Below are 21,694 nucleotides of genomic sequence, written 5' to 3' on the forward strand. Positions count from 1 at the left end.
CAACTGGGGACATATCATGTTCCATCATGGGGCAGGAGGAAGAAACTATAAGCCAAAATGAATATTCACCTTAAAATATTTTTAAAAATTGTTTTGTGCTAACCTGAAAATCTATTTTTCTAAACTTACATGTATTTTTTTCATCTTTATGTTGTTAATGGCCTGGTGTTATTTTATACTGTAAGATGTTAACACTATCAGAATTGATTTTTTAAAATTTCAAATGTAATCTTTGAAGTTTCCAGTTTTATCTTTAATCAAATGTCCAGTTTTCTTAAGGGAGCTAAGCTTAGGAAGATGATAGCTCAAGGCCAACCCTAGTAAATAGTTAGTGAGTCCTCAACAAAACAACCAGGCATAGTGGTTCTTGCTGTAATCTCAGCTATGAGAGTCACAAGCAAGAAGATCGCACTCCCAGGACAGCTCAAGCAAAAATGTAAGACCATATCTGAAGAAAAAAAGGATGTAGGCAGGAAAGTAGCTCATACGGCACAGCACGTGTCTAGCAAGCACAAGGCTCTGAGTTTGAACTTCTAGCCTGTCAAAAACTAACAAATGAGCCTGGTAGCTCACATCTGTTATCCTCGTATGCAGGAGGCTGAGATCTGAGGATCGAGATTCAAAGGCAACCCTGGCAGGAAAGTCCGTGAGAGACTCTTATCCCAATAAACCACTAGAAAATGGGAAGTGGCGCTGTGGCTCAAGCAGTAGAGCCCTCGCTTTGAAATGAAGAGCACAGGGACAGCGCCAAGACCAGCGTTCAAGCCCCAGGACGGACCAAAAAAAAAAAAAAAGGTCCAGTTTTCTTAATCTCTTGCAAATGAGTCAGGCAGATTATTAGAAGTGAGTTTAAAGCACTAGGGATGTTAAATACCATTTGACCAAAATTGAGCAGTAAACACAAACAGGAAAAAAAAATGGCTTAGCTTCATTTACCCTCCGTGAAAGTATAACTGAAAGTAGAAGAAGCAAACGTCACAACCCGGCTGAGCACATCACACTAGCCTCCAGCCTCGGCACTTCTGAATGTGAAAACTAGTCTGGGGCTCTCAGGCGAACATGAAATTCCTCCCAAACAAACAGCAGGAAGGGCTGGCAAATACATTCATTTTAAAGTAAATATTAACTTAAAAGAGCTTGGTGACCGGAAAACTGATTCTACTCTCTTGAGATTTTCACTTCCCTGCTCCTGGAAAATGGGAAAAAATAAATAAATAAAAGGCTAATAAGGAACCAATTCTCCTACTTACTGAGTCCTGAGTCCAAATGAAATCACTATGTGTATTTTCCCAACTCACATGTCCTATTTTCCCAACTCAACTGGTGGTGAAAAGCAGAAGACAGAGGAAATGCAGTGCTGTCCACCCCGCACATGCAGGGAGGACTGTGAGGTACTAAATCTTCCTGCAAGTTGAAGCCATGGGTCTCTTGTTCTATCAAAGACAAGGTGGGGTCCTACTTCCCAGCCTCTACCAATCATGCACCAAAGTGCTCTGTCTAGCTCCATGGGAGAACAGCACTAAAAGGTCACTGTATTTACTGGACCCAGTACTTGAACTCTGAAAAAAAAAATTAGGACAGAGGCCACTCAGTGACTGGCAGCTAAACAATTTGCTACAGATAAGCTACAGCTGTCTGTTTCCACTAAAATCAGACTATGATCCACAAAAATAAAATATATTTTTTCTAAAAAAAAAGAAGAAAATCCACTAAAAATGGAACCATATGGAAGAGGAGGAAGAATGGAAGGAAGAAAGCACATCTCTATTTCTTTGCTCTGCCTCTGTATCCACCTTACCAGTTAAAAAGGGGTACAACATCCTCCCCCATGCTTGATGAGACTCTCACCTTTGTTTCTAAATGTAAATATTAATACATCTGCCTGTTTCCTCTATATTTCTAACCTTCACAAAGATTTCGGCTGTCACAATATGAAATAAAGATGAAGGTAGATCTGTTTCATACACACCAACCAATAATCCAAGTGTATATATTCAGAACTCGAAGAAAAATAATGAATTTATTATCTGGCCCCTGCTGTTCAATATTAACTATCTTGCTTGTTCCATAAAGGCAATTTACACCCACTGTTTCCAGGACATGCCAGCTGAATCACAAACCCACAGCCCTCTCCTTGGGCCTCCCTGGCTCAAACCAGCCTGAAGTTAACGCAGCTGTCAGTGGACCTCATCAAAGTCAACCCTCCAAGCCTACACGGTCCACAGAGCTCTCACGCCTAACCAGAAATCTGTAGTAAACAAATTCACCACTAAAAGGAAAAAGCTTATACCTCACCAAACAATTCCATCCAATCCCCAAGTACAGATAAAAATGACGATGTAAACACAGATTAAAATAACTTTGAGACTGAAATTGAAGATGTAGAGACTCCTTTGATTCCAACTGCATTCTCTTCAACAACGTTTAATTATGTAACATCCTTAGCCTTCAGTTTCTTCTCAATAAAAATGACAGTTCTACTGCAAGGATCTTTTCGGTTCACTTAGTATTGTGCTTTAATAGGAAAGTCCATTCATTTCCTGGAATTACTGTCAAACACAGTTGTCTCTATTAAACCTGGGTCCTTCCTGGTCTATCTGCATGTGAGGTACCACATAGTACCTGTGTGGTATTTCTCCCATCTCCTGGGAAATATCCAAGGAAGATTTTGCACACATACAATCTGAAGGCAGAGAGATGAGGTCGGAATCCTAGATAACCACTTTCTAGCAGTGGACTCCATGCAAGCTCCAACTTCAAGGAGCTCAGTGATTCAATGAGGCTGGCTAGCTTTTTGTTGTATTTCCTCCTCTGGATGTTATATCCCAAACAGAGGATCTTCTATCTACAAAGCTGATGTCTTACAAAGCTAAGAGCACACTCTTCCTATAAAAGATTGTGTTTCACTTTAACACAACAATTTTATTTTAAGCTTTTTAATATATTATATGTTTTTGAAACTAACACTATTTCTTAGTAGCAAATACTAAAATCATTCAGTGAAAAGTACATAATGTGGTAAAAAGGAAAAGTTCCAAAATTGAGAAATGTCCATGGTAAGATTAATAAGCCTGACTATGTTGCATGAAAAAAAAGATATTCAAATGGAGGAAAATGTATATATATATATATGGATATAATACAGGAAATAAAGGGAATGCTGAAGATAAGGTGAATTTGCAAAAACTGTGGTCATGCAATTCATTTCAGCCACATGGATTACAATTTTTTAATCTTCTCATACAATAATATACACCGTACCACTTCCAATGTGTCTAGCAAAGTATATATTTATTTTTTCAAAGTAAAGTACTTTTTCATTGCACATGAGGCAAGCACATTTACTTAAAGTGATGCAAACCTCTTGGGGAAAGTTCTAAACTCAATTAAGGCATCTAGGAACAGGCCATATGTTACCAAGCCTTGTGCACACCTGAACCCCAATATCTAATGGACTAATGATCCTCATTTATAAGATTAAAAGTCTGCCTTTTAAGAGAAGAGAAGCGGTGCAAGACATTTTTCATCATATTACTTGAAAACAATATAAAGAGAGCGACAGAGCTGAAGATTTAAAATAAATGAGGACCTACACAACAAAAGAATTTGTAATTCATGACTTGAATGACTAGTATTAACATACAATTCTGTCTCATTCATCTTATTCCTTATTTATCATCAATCCTTTTAAACTAATGAAAAATGTTTTAATTTTAAAAAATATCCATAGTAATTAATTTTAGCTGCTATAAAATTGAGTACTTATCCCTTGCTTTGGTAAAACAAGAAAAACAATTTGGTGTCATTGTCTCAATTTTTCTGTATATGGGATATTAACCTAATATTAATAAATGCACAATCAGTACTAAGAAGACTATAGTTTCTAAAAAAAATCAGAAAGATCTGAAATCAGACATTTTTATTTCAGAATAATGATATCAGGTGACTATACCAATATTCACCTCAATCCTTTCTAAAAGATCAGTGACAGATACTTTTAAGATATAGGTCTCAATCATTTTATCAGCCAGTGACACTTAAGGGAAAGAGCATATTCCCCACATCCACCCTGCTTCAACGTAGCAGTGTATCATACAGCAGTAGTACAGTACAAGCCTGCAACTTTTGGCCAGGGTAAGTGGAAGAGCCTGCACCCCAAATCTCCAGGGACTAATCAGCTGATTCCCACCCTCTACCTTCACCACAATGCCTCACTGCTTTATAATATGGGTGCAGTCTTCTCTTCTGAACCATTTAAAATAAAACAAATAATGCTCAAAGATAACTACGTGATGGCGAGAAGCCTGGCCTTAAAGTAAGGAATGGTCTAAAGAAACATATTTCTAGTTGCTTCCACTAAGACATGTCAGGAGTAATGATTTCACACTTGGCACATTCCCATAGGCAAACTCTGGAAAATGCCACATGCTACTAGTCTAAATAAATGCACCTCTGCCTCTTTCTTTCTCATTCCAGAGATTCATCAAGACACAACTGAGAGACTGACATCAATCTGTTCTCTTTCTTTTTTCAGCATTTCTGCTTATTGAAACACTGTTGACATGCAACATGTCTGAAGTCTGACAGACTAAAAAGATGCTCTGGAAACTCTGAATACAAAGAAACCTTACAAATATCACACTTTACTGAACCCAAGAAAACACAAATAACACAAATATTTGGAGACTTGAGACTTCTTTGTTTCTCTCTTCAATATTAAATCTCATGCAATACTTACACATATGATTTGAAAGGTCCGAAAAAAGTCAATAAAAAGTCAAATATGTACTTTCCTGGCACAAGTCAGTCTTCCTAGGTATACAAGTACATTTCTAAACAGTTATTTTTTTCCTATTTTAACTACAGGTCATAAAAACTTTAAGTATTTTTTTAAACATTACTTTCCCTTACATAGGAAATTTAAAGTTTAAAGTAACTATTGAAAAGACAAAAAGAAAACTAGTGATCTCATCACTACAAATTAAACATTTCATACTATACTATAGGATACTGTAATTAATAATACTGCCAGAGTCTCACATCATTAAAAAAAAACTAAGGCAATCTCCAGGCTTCTATGCTCAAAAATACAATTAATGAAAGTTAATAAAGTTATTAAGAGAATAACATATTTAACTAAATATAAGAGAACAACATATTTAGCTAAGTAACAAATTGAAAGAATAACCAGGAACTTTATATATTACAAATAAAATAGACTCAGAAGGAGAAAGCATTGCTTCTTTAAATGGTGATAGAGCTCTCAAGAAATTTTAGAACACTGAGTGCCTAAAGATACTAAGTTGAAAATTTGAGAACAAACTGCTGACTCCAATATTGTTTTAATCATGCCATTTACAAATTTTATGACACAAAATAAGAGGTAGATTTGTTTAAACAAACAATTATCAAGGGTAGACCTCAGAGTCTAGTCCTTAGAAAATCTTACTCATGCTATTATCACTTCAGCTGAGCTGATTTCAATTATCATTATGATTACTAGTATGAGGGACCATCTCAGCCACAGGCAAGTAATTTAAGGATTATAAATCGATGTCTCATATTCCCATCAAAAGAACTGGGCATAATATAGTGCCTGTAGCTGGACCCACTTTGGATATGTTGAAGAAAATCCTAAATAGTAACTGCACAAAAAGAAACCCATCCTAAGTTACGTCCGTTTTCTAAATGAATTTAAACATGTAAATGAAGGCATCACTCCCAAGGAAGCACTCACCCCCTTACAAGAAGACTTCCTGCAGCTTGATGAACTTGCCTTCCAGATGCTGGGTGCTTTCAATATAATAGGACATAACTCAGGCTTTCAAGTTCTGTAACTCTCTCCCTTTGGGGAATGAGGAACATGAAAGTGACTAATTCTCCAAAATGTCATCCATTGTGTATTTTGTGACATGTACTTCCTCTCTGACTCTTCACAACACTACCCAGACGTTCTAACCACTGTCTGGGACTAGACAAAATTACAGTAATTATATCTACCATAATTAAGAAGAGGGTAAATCTGATCAAACATTTATTCAAAGAAAAGGCCAAAACACAGACAGTTTTAAGTATCTGAAAATCTAAACTAAATTTCCAATGAGAGAAATAAGGAGGAAGTGAGATAGGTTCTTTTTCAAACGATTCAAAAATGTTGAATTTGAAATATGATGATGTGCTGGATTTCTTCCATAATCAAAGAAGACTGAAGATTTCTGAGAGAAAGGTTCACCACATCTAATGTTGGCAGACATGACCAACAGGAAAACGTAACAGGATATAGGTGATGAGAAATCTTCCAGTAAGAGAGATTGGTGAACCTCTGCCCAGGTCCAACACTGAGAGACAATATCTATTAGGCAACCTGTAAATGACTTAACATTGACCTCTGTGAGTTTGACTAGATCTAGATTCAGGTAGAAAGCACATCCACAATCTGACACAAAACAGGCATAAATGACACTTGATACATATACATCTTTGGGTGGCTTTTTTTCCTTCGGTTTTGTTTTCAGACAGAAAGCTTGCTGTGTAGCCCAAGCTTGGCTTGCACTTGTAATCTTCCTGCCTCAACCTCCCAAGTGCAAGGGATCACAGGTGTGTCCCACCACATATGGAGAGATGCATGAATTTCAGTAGGGAGTATTATGACAAGAAAGATATTTTGGGAAGACTGCAGTACAGGAATGAGACACAGAGATGGCTGTCAACGAGTAAAGATGTGGAGCAGCAAGACCAAGAAAGAGTCTACAGAGATAAGAGATATAAAACTGTTATCTCTAAACTGGATGTGGCACCTGCTGACCTGATAGTGCAGGCACTAAAATAAAAGATAACTGATACAACTGATAAAGTAGATAGGAAGTCGATCATGAAAGACCTTGAAAGCCAAGCCCAGAGACTGGGCTTGAGATTCTGGCTCACCAGGGACCTTTCAAGTAGGAAACAGTAGAAAAACACAATGTGCATTTCAGATCCATTACTCTGTTGGGAAGCAAGCAGTAGACACAGGGAAGCCAGTCGGAAGACTACTAAGTGTAGGCAAGAGATGATGAGACTGAATATTCAAGTTAGTAGTGGGAATGGTAATAACATCAAGAGCAAGGCACAGGCCAGTGCCTGGGTGTGGGATTTGGAGAATTTAGGATGGTGTCAGGTTTCTGCCTCGGAAACTATATGGCTAGGAGAGCCAATTGCCTAGTTAAGGGGTAGTCTGAGTAACAGAGGAATTAGTAATAGTGGAGGTGAACAAACCCAGATGACAGCCTCTGTGAGCAGAAGCATCAGCTGGACATCTGGGTGTGTGGAGTTCAGAGTGGAAAGCTGAGTCGGCCATATTGATTTGAGCATAAAAGGAGTGTCCAAAAGTGAGGGAGGGACAGGGGACCCACTCAGGAAAAGCATTGAAAAAAACCAAGCGATCACACAGATCAGAAAGCCACACAGATCAGAAAGACATCTGGGGAGATGTACAGAAGAATGATCAGACTGAAAATAAAAAGGAGGAAGAAAAAAATAAGAAAGAAGGACTGAATTATACCCACAAAGTAGAAAGGAAAGCCTCAAATAGAAGAAACAAACATCCTCCGCTGAAATGGGCAGGAGGTAGGTGAGCTGACTCGCGCTCCCCTGAAACTGGCAGGGGATGGTGGTTGACACTGGGAAAGGGACATGTATTGGGCAGGCAGTTAACACATGATAGTTGAAATTTACACTTGATGGGCTGAATTTTGTTCACTAAAAAGTCACTTGTCACCAGGTACCAGTGGCTCACACCTGTAATCCTAGTTACTCAGGAGGCTGAGATCTGAAGATCATGGTTCAAAGTCAGCCCAGGCAGGAAACTACATGGGACTCCAATAAACTACTCAAAAAAAGCTGGAAATGATGCTGTGGCTCAAGTGGTAGAGTGTTCACCTTAAGCAAAAGAAGCTCAGGGACAACGCCCAGACCCAGAGTTCAAGTCCCTTGACTACAAAAAAAAAAAAAAAAAAAAAACCTCATGATCTAATTTAGGGTAAAAAAAAAGAGAGAGAGAGAGAGATTATTCCAGCTGTAATTCGTTAAATAAAGAGCAGGCCAAACTGTGGTAGGGTTTGCCTCTGAGACTCTTAATCTGAGTAATCAGGAGAAATCAGAATCAGCAGTTACAGGCCAGCCAAGGTTACCTAAAGAGACACTTGACAACTAAGTAACTTTGAGTAAACAGACATATACTGAGGAGAAATGACAAAAAAAAAGACACATGGGAAAAAGAGCCATCTACAAGCAACGAAGGGGTACCTACAACAGATACTTCCCTCATAGAAAGCAGAAGACCTAACTTTTCCCACACTTTGATGAGACTTCAGGTCTCCAGAACTATGATATCATCTCCAGCCTTAGCTGAGGAGAGCAGCGAAGGGTGCAACAGAAAATGGGCCAGGGGGCACAGAGGCAGGAGAGCAAGGCTGGCAATAACGAACAGAGTTGAAGAGGGACTTCCTCAAGCAGCTTCTGGCAGCTATTTGGTAAGCGAGAAAAAGATTGGCAGGTCAAAATCCCAGACAGGAAGAGTAGATTACAAAAAATACAATGGAGGCCACTGAGGCTGCACCCAAGAAAGCGAGTGGACACAGGGGCAAACAAAGGAGGGTGTGGATGTGGACTGGGTTGTGGGCTGGATGAGTGAGATGGGGCAGGCCTACAAGGGGCCAGGGCTAAGAAGAAGCCAGCAGAGATAAAGAAAGTAAAACAGCAGTGAGCGAGCTAAGAAAGACTGAGATTCAGTACCTTAAATTTCTGACTGTCTCAGAAAAATGATCCATTTTCCACAGAAATGGAGAAACTCTGAACCTGGAGAGCTGTGTTCAGTGCATACATTGTCCATATAGACTTTGAGAATGCCCATGACCATGGCAGGGGGAAGAAAAGACTGAATCAGCTTTCGTTGATCTTAGTAAATGGAAAGCAATAGACAAGAATAGCCCCCAAATGATCTCTTGTGTGTCTGCTGGCCTCTGGTTCTCATAGAAAATCACTTTTGCATTTATCATCACAAGTATTATACCTCTGCACATACTAGAGGAACATGAAGTAGAAGCTACGATCAATGTACACTATCTCTAGCTCCAGAATTAGTATATTAAACATATAAGTGGGTAATACACGAAATGTGTTTAGACCACTCGCATATCAGCTATAGACTTTGTTAAAATGTATTTTATATACATTGTACAATGAATCCTTGGATTCATAGGTAAAAATAGGTAGGAAAAAGACAAAGTAAGAAGTATTGGCCATATCTTCTGTTTCACAAACCTCAGTAACTGAAGAGAGGAAAATAGAAATAATTAACTTTTCAACCACTTTGGAAAGTAATATGGAAGTTCCTCAAAAGACTCCACATAGAGCTCCCCTATGACCCAGCAATCCCACTTCTGGGCATTTACCCAAACGATCACAAACAAGACCATACTAAAGCTACCAGAACAATTATGTTTATTGCAGCACTATTTACCATAGCTAAGATATGGAACCAACCCAGATGCCCTTCAGTAGATGAATGGATCAAGAAAATGTGGTATATATATATACAATGGAATTCTATGCCTCCATCAGAAAGAACAACATTGCCCCATTTATTAGGAAATGGAAAGACTTGGAAAAAAATATATTAAGTGAAGTAAGCCAGGCCCAAAGAAACATAGGTCCCATGGTTTACCTTATTTGCAATAACTAGTGTATGTCTGAGACAAACAGAAACTGTCAGACAAGTTGATGTTAGGTAAAATGAATCCCAAGATAAGGACTCAAATGTTTTTTTTTTCTTTCTTGAGATTGTTTCCAGCATATTTATAAAATGATTTCTTTGTTGCTTTGTATGTCCCTCCCCCAGGGTATAAGCCCTGCTTTCACTGTATGTGATGTTGATATAATTTGTGGAGGGGAAGGGAAAAAACAAACTGTTTAAATAGGGTTACAGGTGGACCCATTACAACAATGAGGTGTACAAGACGTTATGTCAAAAAATGAACTTTACAACTTTGGGGGGGTAGGGTGTAGGGGTGGGGGTAGGGGGTGGAGAGGGGAAGGGATGGTATGGGGAAACAAAGGAGGAGGCAACAATGCTTGATAAGAAACGTACTCACTATCTTGCCCATGTAATTGTAACCCCTCTGTATGGTATTTTCACAATAATAATTTTTTAAAAAATAATTAACTTTTTTGTTGTTGTCAATTGTGGGGCTTGAACTCAGGACCTGGGCGCTGTCCCTGAACCTCTTTGTGCTCAAGGCTAGTACTCTACTACTTGAGCCATAGCACCACTTCCATTTTTTGAGTGGTTCATTGGAGATAAGAATCTCATAGGGACTTTTCTGCTCTGGCTGGCTTTGAACCCCAATTCTCAGATCTCAGTCTCCTTAGTACCTAGGATTACATGCATGAGCCACCATTGCCTGGCATAATTAGCTATTTTCATAAATAAATATGTGCTTGATTCTCTACATTATGTACCATAAACAAATGAAACTCCTGACAACGCAAAGGATTATTTCAATCACTAAAATTTTTGTGCTTCCATCAATAAGCTGAACCCTGTCAACATTTTGTCTGGCTCTTCATCCAAGCCTGTTTTAATACAGGCATGAAGAAGAACTATACAATGTAACCTTTTAATTTACTCAAGAACAATTCATAAATCACTATTGTTTTAGATATTTCTGTTTCTGTACAGAAACAGAAGCTTTTGTCTCCAAAGTTATAAAAGTTATATGATTAATCCATCCAGGTGAAAAGTATAAATTGAGACCACAGAACATCAATCTTCTAACATTTTAGTCAGGGCCCAAAGATACAAGGAATGAAAAGGGAAAATGATTATCATTAAAATGTCTTCTCTCTGACTCTGTTAAGCTTCAGCAAAATTCCCTATCATTTGCCTTTCATATATAAATCCTTTATTTCCAAACTCAATACTTTATTTCCAAACTGTTCACATGCACACACACACACACACACACACACACACACACACACACACACAGCCTTCTGTACAAGCATTAATACAGTTCCTGAACACAATTGCAAGCTGTTTTGAAAATTAGTACTCAAAGTTTTTTAAGTAAATCATTAAATCTATATTTTTCCCATCTGTTCATGATCAAATATTTACATACGTTCTGAAGGAATCCTCTTCCTGAGTGGGGGAGTAGCAACTCTTCTTCAGCTCAGGAACCCTCTAGAGGAGGCCACTCCTTAAGATAAGGAACTTCCAGCTCATAAACAGAGAGTAATAAGAGGGCTCCCACATATTGCTGCATAGCGAGGAAACTGACACAGTCCTCAGTTTCAAGACTCCAAGTTTGAATGTATTCTAAAAGACTTTAGAGATCCCCAACTCCAGGAGAATAAAAGTTGAAAATCACACATTTCAGAGAACTTCTACTGCTATAATCTGAAAATGGTCAGATACACTCAGTGGTAGCACAAATCTGTAAGCCCAGCTTTTGACAGACAGGAGACAAGAGTCTCAAGACTTTGAAGCCAGCCCCCCTGCCACACACACATATATACAGAGGAGAGAGATGGAGAAAGCAACTCAGTTACTTGCTATTTATATAAACATATATCCGGTGCGTTTCTCTGATATAATAAAATAGTAATTTTACGTGGGTAATCATGTTGCTTAGAATTCTACACTTAGAATTAGAAAGTGATAATGCAAGAGAAATACTCATAAGACACAGGGTTGGAAACAAACTTTACAGCTTCAGGGGGAGGGAGGGAAGTGGGAGAAAATGAGGGAGAAGGTAACAGTGTTTGACAAGAAATGTACTCATTACCTTACTTATGTAACTGTAATCCCTCTGTACATCACCCTTACAATAAAATAAAATTTAAAAAAAAATATAAAGTGACAAGAAGATCACAGCCCAACTGATTCATTTGACAAACGAAAAGCTGGGATTTAGTTAAATAACTAAATACTAAATAGCTACAAGTGCCAAATAAGAACCGAGACCACCCGACACCTATGGCACCTGGTTCATCAGTCTTTACCTTTATAATTCAAATATAATCACGTCCTCACAGTCATACAAGTGGTTAATTTTATAAGTTTTTATACACAAAGGTTTATATAGAATTCTAGAGGAATCGGTGAAATTAACTTTCCTCACAGCCCTAATTCTTAATTTCTCATTGACTCCTCCCATCCTCCTTGTAGCCCTTCCAACTATGAAACATGGATGTCTGAGTTAGGGCATCCATGATGACTGAATGATTAATTGATGATTATGGTGGTGGTGGTGGTGAAGATGATGATGATGATGATGACAGTGATAAAAATGAATACCAATTATAAAATACCTACTATGTGTCAGTTATTACTTTGGAAAATTTTCAACTACCTTAAGAGGAAAGAGGTATTATTACCTCTACTCTAAGAAACCTGTGAAATAAGTACTCAATTGTTGATCATGGAGTAGTTGCCTAAGGTTTGTCCCCTGCCAGGTCTTCATTACTACTACTTCACAGGTCGTGACTCTGGGTTTTTCCTTGACTAGCCAGAAATTACTATGTCCTCTGGATCTTAAGCTCTTCATCTGGGAATTGAGAGAGTGGGGAAATGATGGTTTCCACCAGTTCTTTTAGGTTTCTCATTCTGTGATTTACTGTTTTGTGGTATTTAACCATTACAATGTGTACAAAAGAAGGAAAACACTGTAAGAGCTGAGGATGATTTTGCTCAAAATTACAAAATCCAGGCATCTAACTGTGCTAAAGTTTCAGAATGAAATAAGAATAAAGGAGCAGTAAAAAGCTTCATATTCTTTTTCCTTTATTTACTCTTAATTCTATCTAGATTCTAGCCCTAGGTGTTTTGTTATTTGTATAAGCTTCGCGTATAGCAATATCACAGAATAACACACATAAAAGTGTGTTTTAATTCCTAATGATGATTAGCAGAAGTCTGTAAAAACATGAGAAGACAATATGCTGGGGCCTAAAAGGCAAAAGCAGGGTGAAATTACAAGCTACGGCTGCAAAACACAGGAAAAGAAACTAAGACTATTCATCAGTGGTTGTAGCTGGATAACGGGATTTACAATTTTTTTCTGGTTTTTTTTGTTTTTTTTTTTTTACTTTTCTTATTTAAAAAAAAAGCTTAAGTTACCTCCATAATTAGAGAGAAGACCTATCCTTATAAAGAAAGGGTACCCTGATATTCTCACACTGATTTCTTCAAAGAAGAAAGGAAATACTCTCCTGAAAACATCTAACAACATGGTGGAAATTCCAGAAATACAGGTTTGGAGGAAAACATCATTATTTCCTAGTATGGATGGTTAATAAAAGAATTCTATTGTTTCTGGTCTAGAATAATTAAGATTTAGAAACTATTGCAGGAACACTGGCAAGGGGAGCTGCTTTGGAGTCCGGGGCCACTGCCCAGGAAGAAAAGAACAGGTGCAGCCCATGAGGCAGCAGACCGTGACAGCCAAATGACGCTGGCCCCTTCCAGAAATCCCAGCCCACAGCAGGTTCTCCCCAGTGGACCTGCCAAGCACCACGGACAGGCACAGGCAAAGAGGACATTCCATGAGCAAGTCCACCCTCACATCACCAAAGCACTGCAACAGGAGGAGGAAAGGAAGTTCAAATTAAAGAGACAACAAGTGTGCAAACGAATCAACCAAACCAAAGGTATGCCTTCTACAGGCTGTGGGGTCGCGTTCTGTGGAGACACCTCTCTGCTCCTGCATGAACACATTCATTGTGCATAAGTGTAGCCTGTCTACAACACATGTAGATTAACTACTGCTTTGTGTGGTTACAGTGAAACACTTCACTCTCTAGCACTCTGAAGACAGCAACAAAAGGCCAGGCAATAGAACAATCTATAAATCAGATTCAGAATGCTGTTAATTACATGTGAACCCTCTGTCTCATTTGCACTGTTCTGTTGTTTGCTTGTTTGGTTTTAACAAGACTTTGTAGCAAGTAGATAAAGACAGAGGAGAACTAGAACAAGAAATGTCAGCTAATCCTTTGAGAAGGTTTGAGGTAATACATGATGCCAACTTCATATCATACTTTGACTCTGTTCAGGTCTTTTACCAACAGCTCATGACTTGCCCTCAGCTTGCTTCTCAAGCAGCACTATGACCACTGAGGAGCAGCAACACAGCCAACCCAATGCCACCACCTTTCACTTAGGTTGTCTACTGATGTTTAGCCAGGCTTCTTATGATCACCACAAAACTCTTTTGAGAAACTGTTTAAAATGTGAAAGTAATATAATATAGCTAAACAAATATTATCTCCATTTGTTCCTTAAGGCATGTTTTCCTGTTTTTAAGTGCAAAGTTGGAACCAACTGGCTTTTCCTGACAGTAATTAAACACATCTAACGTTAGATAAAGAAATGTAGCCTACCTCATCAAAGGTGGTGTCGTCTTTCTTCAACGCTGTAAAATAAAAGGGAAAGGACAGAGTTATTGTAAAACATCCCAAAAGAGACCAAGTACCCACATTCTAGAAAACAGGGGTGGGGAAGAAAGAGAGAAGAAGCAGTGTGGTGTTTTCATTTCAGACGCAAACTGTACCCCAACTGGAAAATAACAACACTGTGATACAAATACGTAAACTGTAAATGGGAGAGAGAATTGCACAGCATGCATCTTTGTATTTTTCATAAATATGCAAATGGAACTGTCCTCCCAAATTGAGCAGGGTGCGTATCTTTCTTTCTCTTTTGCTGAACATGTTTTAATGAAAATATAAAAGTAGCACAAAGTAATCTTAAAGAAATTTCCACTCAAACTCCAGACTTTTGAGCATATATCATCTCTCAAACCAATCAAGATTGCATCCTTTTTACATAGTGACCTAAATGTCTTCATCCTAGAAGGAGTTTAAGTGGAGTGATTATAAGACCAAAACCGTAAAATGAACAGTGCAGAAAGAAATATAATTCAGCTGGGTACTGGTGGCTCACACCCGTAATCCTACTCAGGAAACTGAGATTTGAGAATTGTTGTTTGAAGCCAGCCCCAGCAGGAAAGTCTGTAAGACTCTTTTTTTTTTTTTTTGGCCAGTCCTGGCACTTAAACTCAGAACTTGGGCACAGTGCCACTTCCAGCTTTTTCTGTTTATATGGTACTGAGGAATCGAACCCAGGGCTTCATGCATGCTAAGCAAGCACTCTACCACTAAGCCACATTCTCATACTCATCTCTTACGTAACCACCAAAAAGCCAGAAGTGGAACTATGGCTCCAATGACAGAACATTAGCCTTGAGCAAAACATCTCAGGGACAGCATCCAGGCCCTGAATTCAAGCCCAAGTATTAGCACAAGAAAAAGACGAAAGAAAAGAAAACGGAAGCAGAGAGAGAGGAAGGAAGGAAGGAAGGAAGGCAGGAAGGCAGGAACGCAGGAACGCAGGAAGGGAGGAAGGAAGGAAGGGAGGAAGGGAGGAAGGGAGGAAGGAAGGAAGGCAGGAAGGAAGGAAGGAAGGGAGGGAGGGAGAGAGAGAGGGAGGGAGGGAGGGAAGGAAAGGGAAAGCAGGAAGGCAAGAAGAAAGGGAGGGAGAGAGGTAGAGAGGGAGGGGGGGTGAGGGAGGGAGGAAGGGAGGGAGGGAGGGAGGGAGGGAGAGAGGAATGGTTAAATATAATCCTAACATTTTGCCGAGACAAATTTTACAGCAAAGTGTTTCCAAAGAAAAAAATATAAATATTATATAGGAAATTAAAAAAAAATAATTTGATTATTCTCCTCTTGGCAGCGTTAAGAGTTTGAACTCAGGTCTTCCTGCTTGGTAAACTAGGATTCTACCATCTGAACTATACTCTGAACCCTCAAAATTTAAATATGCATAGTTTTAGAACTAGAATTTTATTTCTCTGGCAGAGGTTGGGGAACCTTTTTTCCCAAGGACCATTTGGCCTCTGATTTCAGCTGATATCGATGTTTATGTTGCTATGAAGAAAGCTCCTAGATTTATTAAATTTTGAGTCCTGCCTGTGGTTTCCGTGACAGGGCCAGACCAAATAATTTTGAAGCTTTCTATGGCCCACAGGCCAGATGTTTCCCACCCCTGGTCTAAAGAGAAGAATATCACTTATAGTTGGCAAACATCTACTGGTTAAATCCTACAATTACTCAGAGTGCTCCATCATAAGGGAAACACACAAAGTAACTAATTTATCTGAAACTGCTACTTGCAGAAATCACTCATATTCACAGAACTGGGCACAGATCCTTTACTGACCTATATTAGGTAGTCCTAGCTTGGATAGAACCCACTTGGGTAGCTATTGTATAGAAAGGTACAGTCTAACAAAAGCAGTGGGAAGCAACTTATTGTGATAATTAAGTTCTGAGAAGAGTATTGTGCCTGAATGGAAGCTATCACATAATAACTATTTTACCTCATAAATTTTTCTTTTCAGAAAGATCAAGAAGTATTTAATTTCAGTGTTGAGTTACAGGGGATGCAGGCTGGTTGAGGGAGATAAAATATTTCTCCAAGTTTAGTTTATTTGACCTAAGAAGCTGATCTATAATAGACAGATTACTTTATTACAGAGTGGTTCACGTTGAATGGACAATTAAAAGGCAATGTTTTGTGTCAGTCTCAAATGGCTAACCCTGCATTCAATTATGTATGTTTTATTATAGAGTTGACTTCATTTACATTAAGTCTAGAATATCTATTTAGACAAGAAGGTACAAGATTCTAGTTGATTTTTTCCCCAAACCTTATTTTCACAATAATTTAAGTCCTAACCTGGAAGATTCTCTTTCCAAGAATATTACTAGACAGTACCCTAACGCCTACTCCCTCAACCCAAGGAGTCTTTCCCTTAATATATTTGACTAGTGAGTCCCTTATAAAGTACTCCTGATAGAATCCTAAATACAGACAAGTTGATCCATTCAAAAATCTAATGCTCTGGGACTGGGAAGTTGGCTCAGTGGTAGAGTGCTTGCCTAGCATGCATGAGGCCCTGGGTTCGATTCCTCAGCACCACATAAGCAGAAAAATCTCAAAGTGGCTCTGTGGCTCAAGTGGTAGAGCGCTAGCCTTGAGCTGAAGAGCTGAGGGACAGCACCGAGGCTCAGAGTTTAAGCCCCACAACCGGACCCAAAAAAACAAAACAACAAAAATAACTAATGCTCTTGGAATAAGAAATGAACCACTGATTGATTTCAAATATAAAGTTACACATACACAAATAATTATATCTATTCACTTATTTAGTTATTCATTAAAAGATTAATGAGGCCCACAAGGTACATCTGCTATACAAGAGACAAAGCTACAGAAGAAAGTTTATAATTCAGCCAGTAAAAATTTAACCGTATTTCTCTACCTTAGACATTAGAACAGTTCAGACAAGTGCTATCCAAAGCAAAGTTGAACTATCAGTAGATGCCATCGCTTTGAAAAATTTCAACCATGACGTGAAGACCTCCACCCCTGAGTTGAGAAATAAAGCGTGCAGAAACCCCAAAACAGTCTGGAACATCCAAGCTGGTCCAGTTTTTGTTGCTCCCTATGTCCTGACAATTTCCCAGTATCCTGGATAAAGAAGTGGGTAGCAAGAGGAGAAAATAAATTACATGTACATGTGCTAAGATTAAATGAGCACAAAGCCAGATGCTCTCCTTTGCACAATACTTTTAAGCCCTACATACCATGAGAACATAATTATACCAAAAAGTCAACTGCTTAATTGAACTTCTCCATTGCTAGACTGACAATTGATATAGTTTCTTCTTACCACCAAAAGCAGTTGACAGTGACAACAAAGACCAATTAAAGGTATCCTTGCCATGTATTTTCAGGTCACTGATGAATAAGTTCTGACCTAAACATGCATACAACATCTTCTTATTGATTACATTCCCTGACTGTCATTAATCATTTATGTAAATGTAAAAACACAATTGTGTTCAAGGATATCATAAAGCTTTGTGTTATTCTGACTCAACAAAAGGATATATCCTAAATCATTTAATATGATCAGGAATTCTATTCATTCTTTGCTCAGGCATTGCTCCCTCTAGAAAGTGTCCCATGCCCTCCCCAAGATCCATGTCTTCCATTAAAATTCTTAGGAAATGGACAAGCCACACTGGTCACTAAATCTGAGCACTGCACAACACTTAGCACATAGGAGGTACTGATAAAAATCTGAGTTCATGAGTCCTGCCTCCATGAAGAAAATGGCACCTTACATTTGAAGATACACTAAAGGTTTAGCATATAAAAACCATCCATTTAGCCAGGAGCCGGTGGCTCATGCCTGTAATCCTAGCTACTGAGGAGGCTGAGATCTGAGGATCACGGTTCAAAGCTAGCCCGGGCAGGAAAGTCTGTGAAACTCTTATCTTCAATAAACCACCAGAAACCCGGAAGTGGCGCTGTAGCTCAAGTGGTAGAGTATTTGCCTTGCACTGAAGAGTGCAGGGACAGCGCCCAAGCCCAGAGTTCAAGCCCCACGACCAACCAAAAAAATAAAAGAAAGAAAAGAAAAAAAAATCTAGTCTTCTTTCTTATGAAATACCTACAGATAAGGTTTTCTTTCTGTAATTTTCAAACTAAAATCTTTTTTTGTTGTTGTTGTTTTCCAATACTGGGAATAGAACGCCAGAGCCTTGTGACTACTGAGTGAAATTAAAATCTTTCAAAACTGCTTTGGGAAAGAATGTGGCCCAATGGTTCATTTTGTGTGAGAACTTGTGATCTCTTTTCTAACAGGCTCATCAAATGACAACTGGACTCTAGAATTACACAGTTGCAACAGAAGGTAATGAATCCCAAACTCAGTGCAATCACAGCCTCTTTTGATTCAGTTCTCTCACAAACCATATCCTTTAAAGAAATTGAATACAAAGGTTCGTCTCAAATATCTCAGAGCATAACTACCTTTCTCTAGGAATGGATCCAAATAAGTGTGAAGAAATGAATTCAAGTGAATATGGAGAAGTGTCAGTTTGACGTATTCATACACTGGATAGTACACTTACACAGAGCTTGTGCAAGAAAGCGAGGAGGAGGGAAAAAAAGAAATGAAGATGAAAGAAAAGAACAAAAACTATTCATGTATTCAAACTATGTAGCAATTAAATTCTGGTTAGACCTTTTTATCCTAAAAGGAAAAAAAAAAAGTGAGTCCACTACAGCAATTCCTAAAGAAGTGACCACACTGACACTAGTTAGCAGAAAACCATAAATACTCACTACTGAAATTGATGGTTGACTTTAAAATTCAATTACACCCATCTTATAAAAGAAGCATGGCTTTATTATAGTCACTCCTTGGCAGCTGTCATAAATTATAACATTGGCTTGAAAGCCAATGGGTTTCACTAGACCTTTATAATGTAGCAATCTCAAGTCAGCTGTATTTGGGTGGTGGTGACAAAGTCAGCTGATCTCTCCATGTGGGCAGATTAAACATTAGCATTCCTGCTTCTGTTATTCAGAATGATTATTGTTAATAAGCATTAATTGGTTATCACATCCTTTCAAACACTGTCCTCATTTCTACAGCTAAATCCTTAGTGGTTTCCTATGGCTGAACAATGGCATTGTACATTTCACCACATTAACCAAAAACACTTTGGGGTCACACTAAGAAAACAAAATAAAATCAGTATATTCATTTTAAAAACTATCTGAGACTAGTTAAAGGAAATTAATATACTAAAATTTATTGGTATGTCCTACAAAAATAAACCACTCAGCTTTTATCACCTCGTGAAGTGCCAAAGGCTAAAAAAGAAGATATACTGGATAAACAAATTGGAAAGACTATGTCTCCAGTATTGATTTTCACTACATAATAGTGCATCAGATATTTTAGGCATTTTATATAAGTTACTCTTCACAATAACTGTATTAATACTCACAAGTGAGAACTCAGGAGTTTAATGAATTACTACTGATTATCCAAGATATACAGTCTAACAGCCTAACTCTTAAACCCATCTTGGTTTCATTCTGGTTATAGTAGAAATTAGTGGCCACTAGTTTGTCTTCCTCTTGCCTACTACATATACGATCAGTTAGTTTCAGTATAATAAAATCCCCAATTAAAAGAACATACCACACAAGACGTCCTATGTACTATGCCATTAAATGCCAACAGTAAAACTAAGTTATCCATGAAAAACGAAAGCTCAGAGGTTGAGGGACCTGTCCAAGGTCACTCAGTTCCATAGAGCAGCAGCAAGAACCAGGATCATCTGACACAACCCATATTCCTAACTCATGCAACACATAAATCCATAGAAAAGCCTCAAGTCAATAGCTTGGACTAGTCAACTAGCCTCAAGGCAATTAGGCCCTCAAAAGTCCCTAAATCTCAAAATGCAATCTCTATTTTGATTTGGGGGGGGGGGGGATATCAAGAAAATAAATGGCTAAGAAAATTTGGTGGGTTTTTTTTTCTGTGATGCTATTTCTAATAATTATATTAGGCCTGGTACACATAGAGTAATCACTTGAAACTTCAATACCTCTTTTACAGTATTCCACCATAAGATTTGCTATTCTGAACCATACTTCTTCAAGAAGAAATAATCAATTATATTCACAGCACTGTACTGTTTCCTAGAGGGAGGATATAAAAATCCACTAGATCTTAGATTTTTTTTTAACAAGAGTTAGACTAAAAAGGAGTTTCACATCACTAAATCTGAGTAAGCTAGAAAATCCAATTAACTATAATACCCAGCTTGCCAGCACTGCAGATAATCCAAATTTTACTGATTGTCGATCAAAACCTTGAAATTATTTAAACATAAGGAATTTTGATATGAATGTCCTTGGTTTCTTACTGAGACCCAACTGTAATGAATTATTTAGCACAAAACTGGAGGGACTCCAGCAGAGTCATTAGCATTAGTAAATAAACAGTTAATGTGTTTTAGAACAGAGCTTAATGGACTCCAGGACCGGCCTGCGTGATGGTTTGGGTGGGGGGCTAAAACATCCTTGTTAATAATGCACGGGACTCCTCACCTCACACTCTTCTCGGTTTCAAACTTCATCCCTAGGTCTGAAGAATGAAACTACAAACCCATCTATGCAATAAGTAAAATCAGCACTCCATACTGGTTTCTTAACAGACTTGGAGTCAGCTTGGGAAAGATGACACTTGAATGCACTAACACAAATGTTTAAATCAAAACCAGTAACAACAACAACAAAAAAAAAAAGGTGACTAGGTTCTGTTCCCTGTATTCTGTCACTTGATGAAAGTTTGCTTTTCCAATGAATGGGTGACACTTATTGGCACTCCAGGGTTTTATTTCCAGGGATTAGCACCAGTATGATTAATCTCCATTAACACCTTCATTAACATGGATGGCGAGTAAAACAAAGGCCAGGGGGTTTCCTGGGCGCGCTGGGGGGTGGTTTTCTGTGCCCGCGGGTTTCTCTGGCTCGGGGCAGTTATCAGTGAAAGTTGTGACAGTTGGGGAGGCGGCTCCATCTTCAGGGTAAAAGGCGTTCTCCGTGGCTCAGCCTCAGCACGGACCCAGCCTCTTCCCCACGGCACTGCGATCACCCGGCTACAGCTCGGGTCCTGGACTTTTTTTTTCCCCCCTCGAAGAATCCTAAACACTCTTTGGCTCGGCTTTTGTTGGTTAAAGACAATGGCCCCCGAACTCGAGCGAAGGGAACAAGTTCGGG

At 38.6% G+C, this 21,694-nt stretch overlaps 1 protein-coding gene across 2 annotated transcripts in view; it reads right to left on the reverse strand.

The window, feature by feature from the left end:
* The window catches only part of Cdk14 (cyclin dependent kinase 14), a 538,666-nt gene that overhangs the window by 516,135 nt on the left and 837 nt on the right, over window positions 1-21,694 (reverse strand). For both annotated transcript variants that reach the window (XM_042684715.1, XM_042684716.1), the window contains exon 2: window positions 14,422-14,453. In XM_042684715.1, coding sequence (XP_042540649.1) covers window positions 14,422-14,453 — 32 coding nt within the window. The remainder of the gene's footprint in view (window positions 1-14,421; window positions 14,454-21,694) is intronic.

Source organism: Dipodomys spectabilis, unplaced genomic scaffold (genome assembly GCF_019054845.1).
Source record: "Dipodomys spectabilis isolate Male_0828 unplaced genomic scaffold, ASM1905484v1 ptg000089l, whole genome shotgun sequence".
Taxonomy (NCBI): domain Eukaryota; kingdom Metazoa; phylum Chordata; class Mammalia; order Rodentia; family Heteromyidae; genus Dipodomys; species Dipodomys spectabilis.